At 34.8% G+C, this 13,048-nt stretch overlaps 4 protein-coding genes and 1 long non-coding RNA gene across 5 annotated transcripts; 3 read left to right on the top strand and 2 right to left on the bottom strand.

The window, feature by feature from the left end:
• The first annotated feature begins 83 nt into the window (after window positions 1–83).
• LOC108204909 (uncharacterized) lies at window positions 84–1,363 on the top strand. Its single transcript, XM_017374591.2, has 4 exons — window positions 84–352; window positions 456–531; window positions 749–921; window positions 1,145–1,363. The coding sequence occupies exons 1-4, from the start codon at window positions 240–242 to the stop codon at window positions 1,218–1,220; spliced, it is 438 nt and encodes a 145-aa protein (XP_017230080.1). The 5' UTR covers window positions 84–239; the 3' UTR covers window positions 1,221–1,363.
• Window positions 1,364–3,403: 2,040 nt separating this feature from the next.
• On the top strand, window positions 3,404–6,044 carry LOC108207913 (uncharacterized). Its single transcript, XM_064085590.1, has 5 exons — window positions 3,404–3,423; window positions 3,499–3,724; window positions 3,808–3,883; window positions 4,384–4,556; window positions 5,770–6,044. The coding sequence occupies exons 2-5, from the start codon at window positions 3,612–3,614 to the stop codon at window positions 5,843–5,845; spliced, it is 438 nt and encodes a 145-aa protein (XP_063941660.1). The 5' UTR covers window positions 3,404–3,423; window positions 3,499–3,611; the 3' UTR covers window positions 5,846–6,044.
• On the bottom strand, window positions 3,567–4,319 carry LOC135149759 (uncharacterized). The gene is made up of 2 exons (XR_010287962.1): window positions 4,180–4,319; window positions 3,567–4,137 (listed from the first exon to the last, which is right to left on the bottom strand). It is a non-coding gene; the product is annotated as an uncharacterized LOC135149759 (long non-coding RNA).
• A 1,823-nt stretch (window positions 6,045–7,867) lies between the features above and the next one.
• On the top strand, window positions 7,868–9,075 carry LOC108195687 (uncharacterized). Its single transcript, XM_017362692.2, has 4 exons — window positions 7,868–8,071; window positions 8,160–8,235; window positions 8,406–8,578; window positions 8,731–9,075. The coding sequence occupies exons 1-4, from the start codon at window positions 7,959–7,961 to the stop codon at window positions 8,804–8,806; spliced, it is 438 nt and encodes a 145-aa protein (XP_017218181.1). The 5' UTR covers window positions 7,868–7,958; the 3' UTR covers window positions 8,807–9,075.
• On the bottom strand, window positions 8,983–12,631 carry LOC108195588 (WAT1-related protein At3g02690, chloroplastic). Its single transcript, XM_017362598.2, has 7 exons — window positions 11,974–12,631; window positions 11,841–11,888; window positions 11,363–11,485; window positions 10,419–10,568; window positions 9,922–10,093; window positions 9,655–9,715; window positions 8,983–9,458 (listed from the first exon to the last, which is right to left on the bottom strand). The coding sequence occupies exons 1-7, from the start codon at window positions 12,520–12,522 to the stop codon at window positions 9,356–9,358; spliced, it is 1,206 nt and encodes a 401-aa protein (XP_017218087.1). The 5' UTR covers window positions 12,523–12,631; the 3' UTR covers window positions 8,983–9,355.
• Between the last annotated feature and the right edge of the window lie 417 nt (window positions 12,632–13,048).

Raw genomic sequence — 13,048 nt, 5'->3', positions numbered from 1 at the left:
ATAAACTAGTTGAGCATGACTTGGTCATTTTGAGTTTGTTCCTGCAACCTCTTTGTATTGGTCCATCAATCGCTGTCCTTAAAAAAATAAACATAGAACATCAAGAGTCAATGGACTTGATCTATGTACCATAGCATGTAGGATAGGAGTTCAAGCTAACACACTGACACTTTGTTACTAGTATCTTTTACTAAATTTACAGATATAAAACAACTTGGCATACTCTGAAGAAGAAAAGGATGACCGGATTAGAAATGCTACCAAAAGAGTATGGATATGTGGTTCTGATTGTTGCTCTCTCTGGAATTCTCAACCTTTGGATGGTCTATCAAGTCGTCAAAGCTCGCATTAAGTATACATATTAACATAAGAACACTTGATTTCGTAGCCTTCCAATTCTGTGTTTTAGGGTTTGTTCTATAATTTTTGATTGTGGAGGTGTTGATAAATTACAGGTACAATGTTCGGTTACCTAGACTATATGCTTTAGAATCTGAAAATAAGGATGCCAAACTTTTCAACTGTATTCAGGTTTGTACTCTATCTGCATATATTTATGTTATTGACTTTGATAATGAATGTGTGGATCCTGCAAATTTAGATATTTACATTCCTTCAAATTCAGAAATCTCGAATTTTAACCAGAAGATGCGTATTCACTAGACTACAATGTTATAAACGTTTTAATGAAAGTCTTCCGAGATCTGCTAATTTTGACATGTTTGTTTTGTTGTTGAGACGGGCACAGAGAGGTCACCAGAACACACTGGAATGGATGCCCTTATTCTTAATGTTAATGGCAATGGGAGGGATAAAGCATCCTATTATGTCTTCTGTGTTTGGCTTTATTTACGTGGTTGCTCGTTTTTTCTATTTCAACGGCTACTCCACTGGCCATCCTCAGAAGCGTCTTACTGTTGGGTACATCTCTCTCCCTCTTAGCTTCCATATGTTTTTTTTTAAACAAAATAATTTATTTTTTTAAACGAGATAAATTATGTGTAATTATTAAAAGATGCATCGAGAATAAAATTCAACACGTTATTTTGTGAGGTCACGGCCTACATATTAAACGAACATATGCTAGTGGTGGAATCAAAGTCTCTGAGTTGTGAAATACACACATGCTTGTGGGTTTGTGCAGAGTTTATAATTACATGGCCCTGGTGGGGCTTCTTCTGTGCACCATTTCTTGCGGACTGGGTTTCCTTCTTGCCTAAAGAAAGATGCTTGCTCCACAAAAGACTACCCAGCCAACTTGTCATCTTGTTTTTTACCGTCTATTTTTAAAATCATGTCTATGATTTTTGTAACCGTAAATTATTGTAATTGTAGATTTTCGAAATAAAATATTATAAATAAATATTGTTAAGTCCAAAATATAGTTAAACAAAAAAAATACTATTATACTCTTAATTTATCATATGTTTTTTATAAGTATCTCTTAATCACTTTTAAGTTTTAATTAATAACTTGTAGGCTCAACCCTCAAATATCAATCAGTTCATCAACATTCTTGATACTGAGAGAGGACACCTTACGAAGTATCATTCTGTCAGATACCTCCAATTTAACTGCACAATCAGTTGCAATCAGCAAGAGCAAAATTAACTTCGCAAGTTCACAGAAAAAGTGAATGTATCAAAATTTTTTTTTACAGAATTTCATTTCAACTATTCTTTTTCAAGATGCAATTTCACTATAATGCAGGCAAAGAAAGCTCAGGACCTGGGATGAAACAACAACCTCAATACAAGTAACAATAATTTTTAATATTTTATAACTAGGATAAAAATATTATAATTTTAGACAGGGAGGACAGTAGAATACATCATAGATTAGTAGATATTTTAATCACAAATTCCGTCACAAGTGACGCTTTATTCAAAATTATTTGACTTGGTCAACAATTTGTGTTTAGAAAGATCCAACAGGGGTATTTCAATATACATTGACAATCACACGACTGTTGGCAGCAAGCAACATGATGTAGTTGAACCTCTGTGAAACGACGCGGGTGTTTGTAAAGAAGTTGACTTTTTTTGTTTTTGAGCTGGTTTCTGCTCATACATGTCCATTTGTCAAATAAGTTTTATGGGCTTATCGTGGTTCTGTGGGAAGTAAGAAACTCCAGTGTGTAGCTTTTTTCTCTTGCTACAGTTGCTTATTTGTTTAGTTGTTTATTTGTTTAATTATCCAAATACTTAATCAATTTATAAGTCTACGACTACTTATCATTTATTGTGGGTTCTGTGGAAAGAAGAAACTTCAACGTGTAACTTTTTTCTCTTGGCACAGTTGCTTATTTGTTTAATCATCCAAAACACTTAATCAATTTATAAGTCTATGACTACTTATCACTTATAAATTCATTTTCTCCACTTTAAGTAATAAGTAATTTCTTTTTAGTTAAGTTAAACGACTCCAATATTCGTGAGACATGAAAAATTTATAGTTTATCTCGTGAAAAAGTTTTATCATTAAAATAGATTATGATATTAGATGGATTAACATTGATAATGATCATTACATAATCGAGATACTTTAATTATCTTTTTTTTTTTGACCGAGAGATATTTTAATTATCATGAGAGTATAAATTTAATGAGTTTTGTTTTTTAGTTAGGGATGAGCATTCTCTTAGTTAATGTCTAATTCTGTCCTCCTGAATTTATTCAATCTATTTGGTCGAATCTAATTATCCAATTTCATCAAAAACTAAGATTTCAACATTTAGGGGTGTTTGATTGAGAGATGTAGAAACTGCTTCTGGTTTCTGCTTTTTTTTACCCGTCTGTGTAAAGAAGTAGAAGCATTCTTAAGAAGTTAAGAATACTAACTTCTCTATCACAGCTTCTGCTTATTTTCCAAACACTTTTTTAACTTATTTACTTTTCACTTCTATTCCACTTTTTTAATTTAAGTAACAAGTCATTTCTTTTAAGCTAACCCAAACGTCATCCTAATTTATTCGATTTAATCCAATTTCAGACTGAACATATAAAATTACTACTCCCTCCGTCCCAGTCATTTGTATACAAATGGTTGGGACATGGAGACCAAGAAATTGGATAAAAAATGAGTAGAGTTAGATGAAAAGTAGGTATAGTGGTGAGATTATTTATATTTAATAATAGATTTGAGATAGTGGAGGAAAGTAGTGGGTGTAATAGTGTTTATATTATTATAGAACGGAGGCAGTGGAAGAAAGTAGTTGGTGAAATGATATTTTATATTATAAAAGTTACTACTTTTGGAATGTATACAATTGATGAGCCGTCCCAAAAAAGAAATTGTATACAATTCATTGGGGCAGAGGGGCTAATTTTTAGCCGGAGGACAATCGCGCGTGTAGACGTGTATATGCTCTTCTAACACTCGGTGCTTAAAAAAAAGTCAGCGTCAATCTCTTTAGGCGGCCTGGTGAGAACACAACCCTTACATACACATACAAAACTCCCAATTTAATATGTTTATCTTTTTATTATTTTTGTGCAGCTACTGACGTATAAATACAAACAATTCGACCTCACATCAACCACAAAACAATCACATTTTCAACCAAGTTTCAAAAACACATCACTACTTAATATTCGCCGGAGAAAACAACGATGGCCGGAGTCGAAATGCTGCCCAGAGAGTACGGATACGTGGTCTTGATTCTCGCCCTCGCTGGGATTCTCAACTTTTGGATGAGTTCTCAAGTCAGCAAGGCTCGCAAGAAGTATAAAATCTCGTTTCATTTTCATTTTTTAGCTTTATTTTTTTAATTAATAGTTTTTGAAAATGTTTGTAATTGAATTACAGGTATAATGTTCAGTACCCTACGATGTATGCCCTGGAATCAGAAAATAAGGACGCCAAATTCTTCAATTGTATTCAGGTTTGTTTTCCCTTGTATCTTCATTTTGTTTTTCGCTATTTGATACGAAGTTAAGGTATGATTGTAGAAATCGGAATCTGAACTAAGGATTTATCGAGAATTTTTAGTTAAATTAGAATAAATCGTAAACTGATAAAATAATTTTTAGGAATTGCTCAGGAATTAACAGTGGATTTTTTAATAAACTCGGGGATTTTTGAACCACTAAGTTATAGAATTATTCTTTTGAAATGGATATAAAATCTTGCTTCAGCCTAATAGTTGTTTGACTAGTGTTGAATATTTTGGATCACGGCCTAATAGTTTGACTAGTGTTGAATACTTTGGATCACGGAGAAATTTCTTGATCTCACTAGAGCTGAATTTATTGTTGTGGGGATTTATTTTCTTGACTTGCCTTATATCATGACTTTCAAGTCAAAATTCGTTACTGAAGAATACATCTGAAGCGTGGTGTGGGAATTAATTTGTGGTTTGACTTGTTTTGGAAATGGGTACAGAGAGGTCACCAGAACTCATTGGAATACTTGCCAATGTTCTTTATTTTCATGACGGTGGGAGGGATTAAGCATCCGATTATAGCTGCGGTGCTGGGCTGCGTTTACGTTGTTGCTCGTTTCTTCTATTTCAAAGGATATTCTACTGGCGAGCCCAAGAACCGTCTTACTTTTGGGTACGTCCTCTCTACTTAATAGCAACTGTTTCTCTTCCTATGTAGTTAAGGCCTTGCTTGCAAATAAGAAGGGAACCAAGAGAATGCACTTGCACTGAGGAAATACATATACAGTAAATGAATTGAAAAGTTTTATATATATGGAAAAGCTAGCAATACCAAATCCCCCACCAATGTTGAACGAATGTTTTTGTTTCATCCTTTTTGCTTCAGTCTGCAACTATATAGAACCTATAGTACTGCACGATTCAATGCTTGCTACTATAATGCAGAATGAAATTGATATGAATCTCCAGCAGCTTCATCTAGAAAAGAAGCTTAAACCGAAATAGAAGAGGGATACTTTTGAGAACGGCATTCTGCCTAGGCTCTAGAAACATACAAAAACTTATAAGTTGAATGTCTAATTCATCAATCAGACAAAAATATGTTTGACTTTTGAATCATCTTAATTGAAACTATTTCCGAGTTTTTAACGATTCATTTTGAAACTATTTCCGAGTTTTTAATGATTCATTTCTAATGTATAAACTCATTTCCTAGTTCTTAATCATTCAGTTAGTCCAACCGACCCCAAGTTTTTTCATCTTAAAAACCACTTGCAAGTAGAGTTGAGTTTGCAGTTGAATGATGTATTAACCATTTAACCCAAAATCTTTTCCCTGCAGTATTTTAACAAAGTAAAATGCATGCACCAAAATTCAAATTGCCATACTTTAGTATTAAGTTGAAGACTTGCAGAGCAATGACAAGTTTTATGTATTAGTCAATGACTGATAACCAAGACTTGTACTTGTACATAGAAGTATTATGTAGGAGTATTAGTCAATGAACCAAGACACATGCATATGTCATTTGTGTGCACTTGAAGATAAGTAATAATATAATAGGGAGATAATAGAGATGAAACGAAAATAATACAACAAAGTTATGGAGATACAGAATAATAATAATCAAACACGAGAGAGTAGAAATTTTTTGTGATTATAGACAATAGGACAAAAGGGGAATGTAGACAGAGTTCTAATTTAATTTTTTTGGAAAGAAATGAAAAAGTAATAATTATAATCCATCTCTCCAAATAAAGTACATCTCTCATTTCTTCTTCATGAGTTTCATTTTATTTTTTGATAAAAAAATATAGTATCAGAAATCAGATACAAGTTGATAGTTATGTGTGTGTGTGTAACTAACTGTGTATATGTTTGTGCAGAGCGTATAATTTCATGGCACTGATAGGGCTTATTCTGTGCACCATTTCCTGCGGAGTGGGCTTTCTCCGTGCATGAAGAAAGCTGCTTGCTCTGGATATAGCCTGTCTACAGGCAACCTCCTGCATGTCTTTTCTTATTTCTTCTGAATTGTTATGATCTTGACATGACTGTCAAGTGTAATTTTTTTGGGTAGATCTAGATACTGTGGTTATGGCAATTTGGTCATTGTAATATCACTTGCTCCAGAAATGATATCATGAATTTTCATTAGAAATTCCACAGTACTGTTTGTTTCGTTTGCAAAAAGGTATTTATAACCTTTATCTGATCTATTTGAGTGACTTGTGAGGAAAACTAATTTGCTAGTTAGAATTTCAAAGCAAGAATTGATGCACTTCCCTAATTGAAATTGGCAATTCAACTCGATAAGAATTCATACTGTCTTGCTTCCCTCGCTAATTTAGTTTTCAGTAGTTATGGTTCTTTTTCTCCAGAAGTAGCTCCTTGTTCTATGATGCATTATGGTTTCATCAATCTACAACTTTGATGCATTCTCTATTCCTCAAATAAACTTGAGCAGCTTCTTGCGACTGTGACTGACAATCTGCAGAACAGAATCCTTGAGGCCATCGTAAATATATGTAGTTTTCTTAATTTTTTCCTTACAGACAGACACCTTCCCAGGAACATACACATGCAAAATACAAACGCCTCTCTCTGAATACACAAGCCGTTAGATGTGAATGATTTAAATGATAGGTTATATATGTTTCTCATGAAAGTTGTTGTGACTGTGTAAGCTTTACCTTTGTATTCCACAGCATCAACCTCTTTCTTCAGTCTATGTCAGTTGGAACTTTATGCACGATATATGAACCTTCAGCGAGGACGATAGGTTATACTAAATGTGCCTGTTTGGTAATGGTGTAGAAGCGCTTCTTTTCCAAAGAAGTTGGCTTCTGCTTTTCTTGACTCGTTTGTGTAAAAAAGCAGAAGCATTTTTTAGAAGTTACAAATGTTAGCTTTTCTCTCAGAATTTTTAGTTCTTTTCCAAACGTTTTAATCACTTATAGGTCTTAACTTGCTTCTAACTTCTACTTCATCTTTTTACTTTAATCAAGAAAACACTTATTTAGTTCACCCAAACGGCCCCAATATTAGTGTTACTCTATATGCTGACTGTAATAATTTAGCTAACGTACAGGTGCACTGTCTTGGAGTTACTCGAAGCAGAAGATACAAAATGATTAAAGGGTGACATCTTACGATTAGGCCTCAATGCATCTCTAGAGACACGAGAAATGTTTATCATTATAAATTTCGAATAAAACACAAAATAAATTATATTTAAAGAAAATAAAACATGAAATACTCCCTCCGTCTCAATTTATAGGTCCATTTTGGAATAAACACGCATATTAAGAAAAAAAGTTGGTTAGATAGAATCTTATCTCATGTATCATTAATTAGTGCATTGATAAGTGAGAATATGGTTGAGTTTCAAAAAAATCACAATAAATATAGGGATTTAGTGCATTGAGAAATGAGAATGATGTTGAGTTTCAAAAAATCACAATTAATATGTAGATAAATTCGTATTGAAAGAAGAGAGAGACAAGTATTTTGGGACAAATTTTTTTTCCAAAGTGGACCTATAAATTGAGACGGAGGGAGTATGTAGTAGGGCCTTAATAAAAATAATACAGGCGATGGATATTTCATATTCTAGATAAGAATGTTTATTTGTTGGACTCACTCTAGGTACATCCCGCAGCCTTTTAATCTAACAATATTTGGTCACAAATGACGTTGTTTTCAACATTATGAGAATAAGTCAGCAATTTGGTTGAAGAAGAAGGCAACAGAAGAACTAGTTGAATCCATTGACAACCACATGACAAGATTACTGCCCTGCAGGCACCATAATAGCCACTACTACCACTCGTTAGAGACTTGTATACGCTTTTTGAATGTTTGGTGTTCAAAATACCCTAAAGTCAACGGTCATCTCTCTTGGCGGCCTGGTAAGAATGCCAGGGTTTACATGCATGGTCAAATCTCAGAAGTATCATATATATATATATAAACAAGCCAAGCTCACAGCAAAACCTACAAACACTGCGAGCGAGTTTTATAAACATTTTAAACCAAGTTAGTTTTTAAATATATCGTAACGAAGAATTATAAGATGGGAGGAGTTGAAGTGCTGCCGAGGGAGTATGGATACGTTGCCTTGATTCTTGGCTTTGCCGGGATTTTAAACTTTTGGATGAGTTTCCAAGTCAACTTCGCTCGCAAAAAGTATCATCACATCCTTTACCTTATTCTCCTTTGCTTATTTTATTAATTTTATATGCGACGATTAGCTGACTTGAACAAATATATACAGGTATGATGTTCAGTTGCCTACCATGTATGCTCTAGAATCTGAAAACAAGAACGCCAAGCTCTTCAACTGTGTTCAGGTTTCTATTCTCTTTTATCTGCAATTAGCGTCGCACTTTTAGCGTCGGTTATTTCAAAAACCGTCACGTATTATTCGCGTCGGCTGAAAGAAAGTCCATTCTTTCTGCACAAATGGTCCAACTATGGGTTCCAAATTAAGTTGTTTGATTTGTTTTGGACATGGTTACAGAGAGGTCACCAGAACTCATTGGAGTACCTGCCCATGTTCTTCATTTTCATGACGGTGGGAGGGATAAAGCATCCCATTATAGCTGCACTGCTGGGCTGCATTTACGTGGTTGCTCGTTACTTTTATTTCATAGGCTATTCTACTGGCGATCCCAAAAACCGCCTTACCTATGGGTAACTCTCTGCTTAGTGATTACTCCTTTTTCTTACAAGTCAGCTTTGACTTTTGGGGTTGACAATACAATGAAGATTATTGTTCATAATTTTTTTTATATGTTTGTATTTAATATCAAAATTTCTGGGATCTTATATTCATGTTTGTGCAGATTTTATAATTTTTTGGCACTGATGGGGCTTATTCTCTGCACCATTTCTTCCGGAGTTGAATTTCTCCTTGCATGAAGAAAGCTGCTTGCTCCATAACTACTAGCCTGTCTACAAGCAACTGCATGTTTCTTCTCACCTTCTAAACTGTTGTTATAGTGATTCTCTTTATCATCTTGACATGAATGTCAAATGCACCTTTTTGGTAGATGTAAACCCTATGCTCATAGCAATTTGATTATTGTAATCTCAGATTTGCAGCAGCAATGAGATTTTGTATTATCGTTACAAATTTAACACCAGTGCTTGATACTTTTTTCGTAAATATATGTTATTTTTTTTAATTCTTTCCTTGATGCACAGACACATATATACGCACCTCTCTCTGGCTAAATCGATTCCCATAAAAGCCAGTGTAAGGTTGATTGTTCTGTTCCACAGCTTCAGCCTCTTTCTTCAGTCTGTCAGTTGGAACTCTATGCACAATATATGCAGCCTTCAACAAGGAGATGTGAGCATCTCACATCTGTTGGGTTCCCTAGATACATGTCAGACACAGCAATATTGAGGCCTTGCTTTAAGGCAAGGCATTCTCCTCATTGACAATGTATACTCTTCCGCGTTGCCTCATTCCACAATACTCTTATAATTGACCATGTATATTGCGACTATGGTAACAAGAGCTCCGGTAAGCTGCATAGGTGAGAAGGTCTCGCCAAGATAGAGGAAACTGTATGCAAAAAAAGAATAAATTAAGTTATGGAGTATAAGAAGGGTTAACACTAGATAAACATCCATTATTTTTTGTTCTTTATCTTTCTTAATGGAAGCTGTTTGGCGAACCGAAATCGCATAAATAAAAGAGAAAACACAGGGGGAAACAGAACTAGCTCATAGTGCTTTTAAATATTTCATAATTATCTTACCCAAAAAATGAAGCAAACAATGGAGTCAAGAAAGTAAGAGAGCTCAGCTTTGTCAGGCTACCTGTAATGAATCACTTATGTTATAACTTTACAGAGCTTTAGGTAAGAAATATCCATGAACATATGCATAAAAACAGCATACGTCTTAATCTAAAAACCAATTAATATTATAGAATTAGTTCAATTGCATTTATATTAAATAACTGTAATCTTAGAACTTGTATGCTGCTGCTGAAATTATGTAAATCAGTAACCAATATATATTACCTCTGGTTGCATTGTAAAAGTATACACCATAGCTGATGGCACTTCCAAATATTGAGGTATAAAGAAGAGCCAACAGATCATTTGATGTAAGCTCCACGAGTCCCCCGCTAATGGCAGGTTCATGATTAATTATAGCAATTCCCGCAAGAGGTATGCCACCAATAATCATATGCTGCGATAAGATACCAGTACAAAGAGTAAGTCCCTTGATACCAGTACAAAGAGTAAGTCCCTTGATACCAGTACAAAGAGTAAGTCCCTTAAAAAGAGCTCAATCTTTAACTTCTGTACAATATGTATTTATCACCTAGTGCTAAGTTTTTGTAGATGTGCTTTCAAAAACGAAACACTTTGACAATTATTTTTATAGTTATAGTCATAAAATAAGTAATGAATTTTTATACTTCAGTACTAAAATGAACTTACCCATCCAGCTGCAGTTTATAGTCATAAAATAAGTAATGAATATTTATACTTCAGTAATAAAATGAACTTACCCATCCAGTTGCCATGATAGGATCAGAGTATTTGGAAACCCAGCGGACCATGACGGTGCCGACAGCCATGCTTTGTGCTGCCAGAAGCATCCACCATTCCCCACTACCCCACAGTGAAAAATTACTTTCATCAGCAGCGATAGCAGGAAGCTGGGAAATCAATCAAGATAAACTTAAATCATTATAAGTTATATGATATTATTATCATCTACAATATCCGATTGCCAACATCTAGACCATATGCTCTTCTGGATTTTGAAATTTTAAGGAACAACAGAAAACTTAATAAGATAAAGTGTCACCGTCTTATTCAGATATCAGACACTGAATTACATCTTTTCGGTTCGCTTTTCTTATACAAGGCAATTATATAATTGCAGCCACATACTTTTATTAGAAAATCCACCAGAGCAAATTGTACAAATTTATGATGGCCAATTCATATTTTACTACAGATTCCTCTTGTCCATTCACAACCTGAATATGCATTTACCAAGTACTTCCACTATAAATTGCAACTGTAATCAGCCAACATATGCGAAAAGATGGATGACTAGCTATTGTGTCGCACATAGATTTTGGACGCCAAATGAACAACTACTTTAGAGTAGCTAGACATATGGCATCCCAAGAGTTGCAGACAATTGCAGTTCATTTTTGCTCATTAATGGAACCCACCAAGGTTTTCAATACAGTTAATTCTGAACAGTTAGTTGTCAAACATTCATTTTGTGTGTTTCTTTTTTCTTCTTGGCACCACACACGTTTAGGGTTAAGCTTGGAGATGCAAATTTGCTGATTTGGAACTAGCAGAATTCTAGCCACATGGATAGCTTTTCGAAGTCAGAGAAAGACTCACTATGACCGATAATACAAGGGAGACAACCCTAATATACAAAAATAATAGGAAAGAGTAAATGTGTTGCATCGGAACAAAATCGTACCTCCAGAAGTAAAAGACCTATGACACCCAGCACAAGCCCGGCAGCTCCAACAAACCCAATAGATTCACCAAATAACAAGGCTGCAAGTACCGCTACAGTTAGAGGTTGTGAATCAATTATGACCTGCATATAATCGCACAACTCTTAGTAAACTAAAACTCAGTTACTAGCAAAACCACCATCACAAAACTGTAATAACCAGTCTCCGTAGTACATACCAGAACATTGTGTGAGAAATATGTATATCCAATTAAACCAACTAATAATGTATAACTTTTAGATTTAAGTCTAATTTTTTGCATAAAACTTACACATTAAGTTTTATAACGACGCAATATGAATGTCAACAAACGCAAATATGATTATAGGTATAACCCGAAAACTTAAATAAACCAGATAACTTTTGTGGTTTACATGTTTTACAATCCAAGTAGAACACCCCTTCAATTAACAAGACAATGTAATATTTATGACATACACTGCCCAATCCAGCTGATGTCCTCTGCAATCCTTGTGCAAGAAAACCCTGAAACAACCACACAAAACCAATTCTAGTTCCAACCATCCGATGCCACACATATTAAAACACAAAAAAAAAAAGAAAACAAGACCTGAAAACAAGTAGCATCAACGAGAGCAAAAACACAAATAGACAACCAAGCATTGAACCCAGATGGAAATTTCCTTTCTCTATAAGCAGCAAACGCCACAAGAAGCAAACCAGCAGGAACTAATCGAAACGATGACACGAAAAAAGGGCCTGCTTTCGGCAAAACTTCCTTCATAGCAACCATAGCAGTGCCCCAAAAGAAAAAAGGTGACACCAACACTGTCCATTCCCATATCACCTCCCCCAAGCCCCTTTCTTGATCATCTAATTTCTCTAAAAGATCACCTGAAAGCTCATCTAATCCAGTTTCTTGGGTCTCAAGTGAACTGGGTTTCATTTCTGGGTCAGAAGTACTGTAAAGTTTGAATCTTTTTTGGGTATTACTGGCTTTTAAAGTGATGAGTAGTGGGAGTTTATGAGAGGTCAAAAGATTGGTTTTTGGGGGGAGAGAGTGGAAATGTTGAGTATGAATGTATGAAGAAGATGAGATAAGAGTGGAGGATGATAAAGTGTGTGTATATGCACAAGCAGAAGCAGCCATGATCTTCATATTGATATTCTCCACTCCCCTGCTTTCTGTTTTGTTTTTTGCTGTGCTCTTATCTCATACTTCAGTATTGCTACTTCATACTTGGCTATGAAATGAAGCTACATCATTTATTAAATAATAATAATTCTGGAATACTAATACTTAGAACAGATAAAAAGGAATTATATGAAAATTTATTAATCTCATTCTCGAATTCCGGCAACAGAAAAGGATGAAAATATGTGGTGATTAGCAAGTAAACATGATGATCTGAAAAGGAATATAAAATATATGTTTGTTGGGCCTCCAGCCCGAGAGTGAGAAGCCCATTAGGATTAAGCCCACAAGCCACAACACATGCCAAGCACATGAGCAGGTAGTATAAATAACGTAGAAGTAGATCTGGAAAAGGGTTGGAAACTTGAGGCTACCTCCTCCTGTAACAGACTATGAGATATAATATATACACACAACATATTTACTCTCTCTGGTCTAACATTTTCTGGTCTAACATTTGGCGCTAGAAGAGGGGCTCTCACTTTTCCAA

The sequence above is a fragment of the Daucus carota genome, chromosome 1 (genome assembly GCF_001625215.2).
Source record: "Daucus carota subsp. sativus chromosome 1, DH1 v3.0, whole genome shotgun sequence".
NCBI lineage: Eukaryota > Viridiplantae > Streptophyta > Magnoliopsida > Apiales > Apiaceae > Daucus > Daucus carota.
This window is presented reverse-complemented; position numbering and strand designations above follow the sequence as displayed.

What these genes read in the sequence shown, in the direction of transcription:
- LOC108195687 (XM_017362692.2), top strand. Translation starts at nt 7,959, where the DNA reads ATGGGAGGAGTTGAAGTGCTGCCGAGGGAGTATGGATACGTTGCCTTG. An exon ending in GTCAACTTCGCTCGCAAAAA is followed by an intron (nt 8,072 to 8,159) that starts GTATCATCACAT and finishes AAATATATACAG; the next exon opens with GTATGATGTTCAGTTGCCTA. An exon ending in AGCTCTTCAACTGTGTTCAG is followed by an intron (nt 8,236 to 8,405) that starts GTTTCTATTCTC and finishes ACATGGTTACAG; the next exon opens with AGAGGTCACCAGAACTCATT.
- LOC108195588 (XM_017362598.2), bottom strand. Translation starts at nt 12,522, where the DNA reads ATGAAGATCATGGCTGCTTCTGCTTGTGCATATACACACACTTTATCA. An exon ending in TTGATGCTACTTGTTTTCAG is followed by an intron (nt 11,889 to 11,973) that starts GTCTTGTTTTCT and finishes TGGTTGTTTCAG; the next exon opens with GGTTTTCTTGCACAAGGATT. An exon ending in CTTTTACAATGCAACCAGAG is followed by an intron (nt 9,716 to 9,921) that starts GTAATATATATT and finishes GATTCATTACAG; the next exon opens with GTAGCCTGACAAAGCTGAGC.
- LOC108204909 (XM_017374591.2), top strand. Translation starts at nt 240, where the DNA reads ATGACCGGATTAGAAATGCTACCAAAAGAGTATGGATATGTGGTTCTG. An exon ending in GTCGTCAAAGCTCGCATTAA is followed by an intron (nt 353 to 455) that starts GTATACATATTA and finishes GATAAATTACAG; the next exon opens with GTACAATGTTCGGTTACCTA. An exon ending in AACTTTTCAACTGTATTCAG is followed by an intron (nt 532 to 748) that starts GTTTGTACTCTA and finishes AGACGGGCACAG; the next exon opens with AGAGGTCACCAGAACACACT.
- LOC108207913 (XM_064085590.1), top strand. Translation starts at nt 3,612, where the DNA reads ATGGCCGGAGTCGAAATGCTGCCCAGAGAGTACGGATACGTGGTCTTG. An exon ending in AATTCTTCAATTGTATTCAG is followed by an intron (nt 3,884 to 4,383) that starts GTTTGTTTTCCC and finishes AAATGGGTACAG; the next exon opens with AGAGGTCACCAGAACTCATT. An exon ending in AAGAACCGTCTTACTTTTGG is followed by an intron (nt 4,557 to 5,769) that starts GTACGTCCTCTC and finishes ATGTTTGTGCAG; the next exon opens with AGCGTATAATTTCATGGCAC.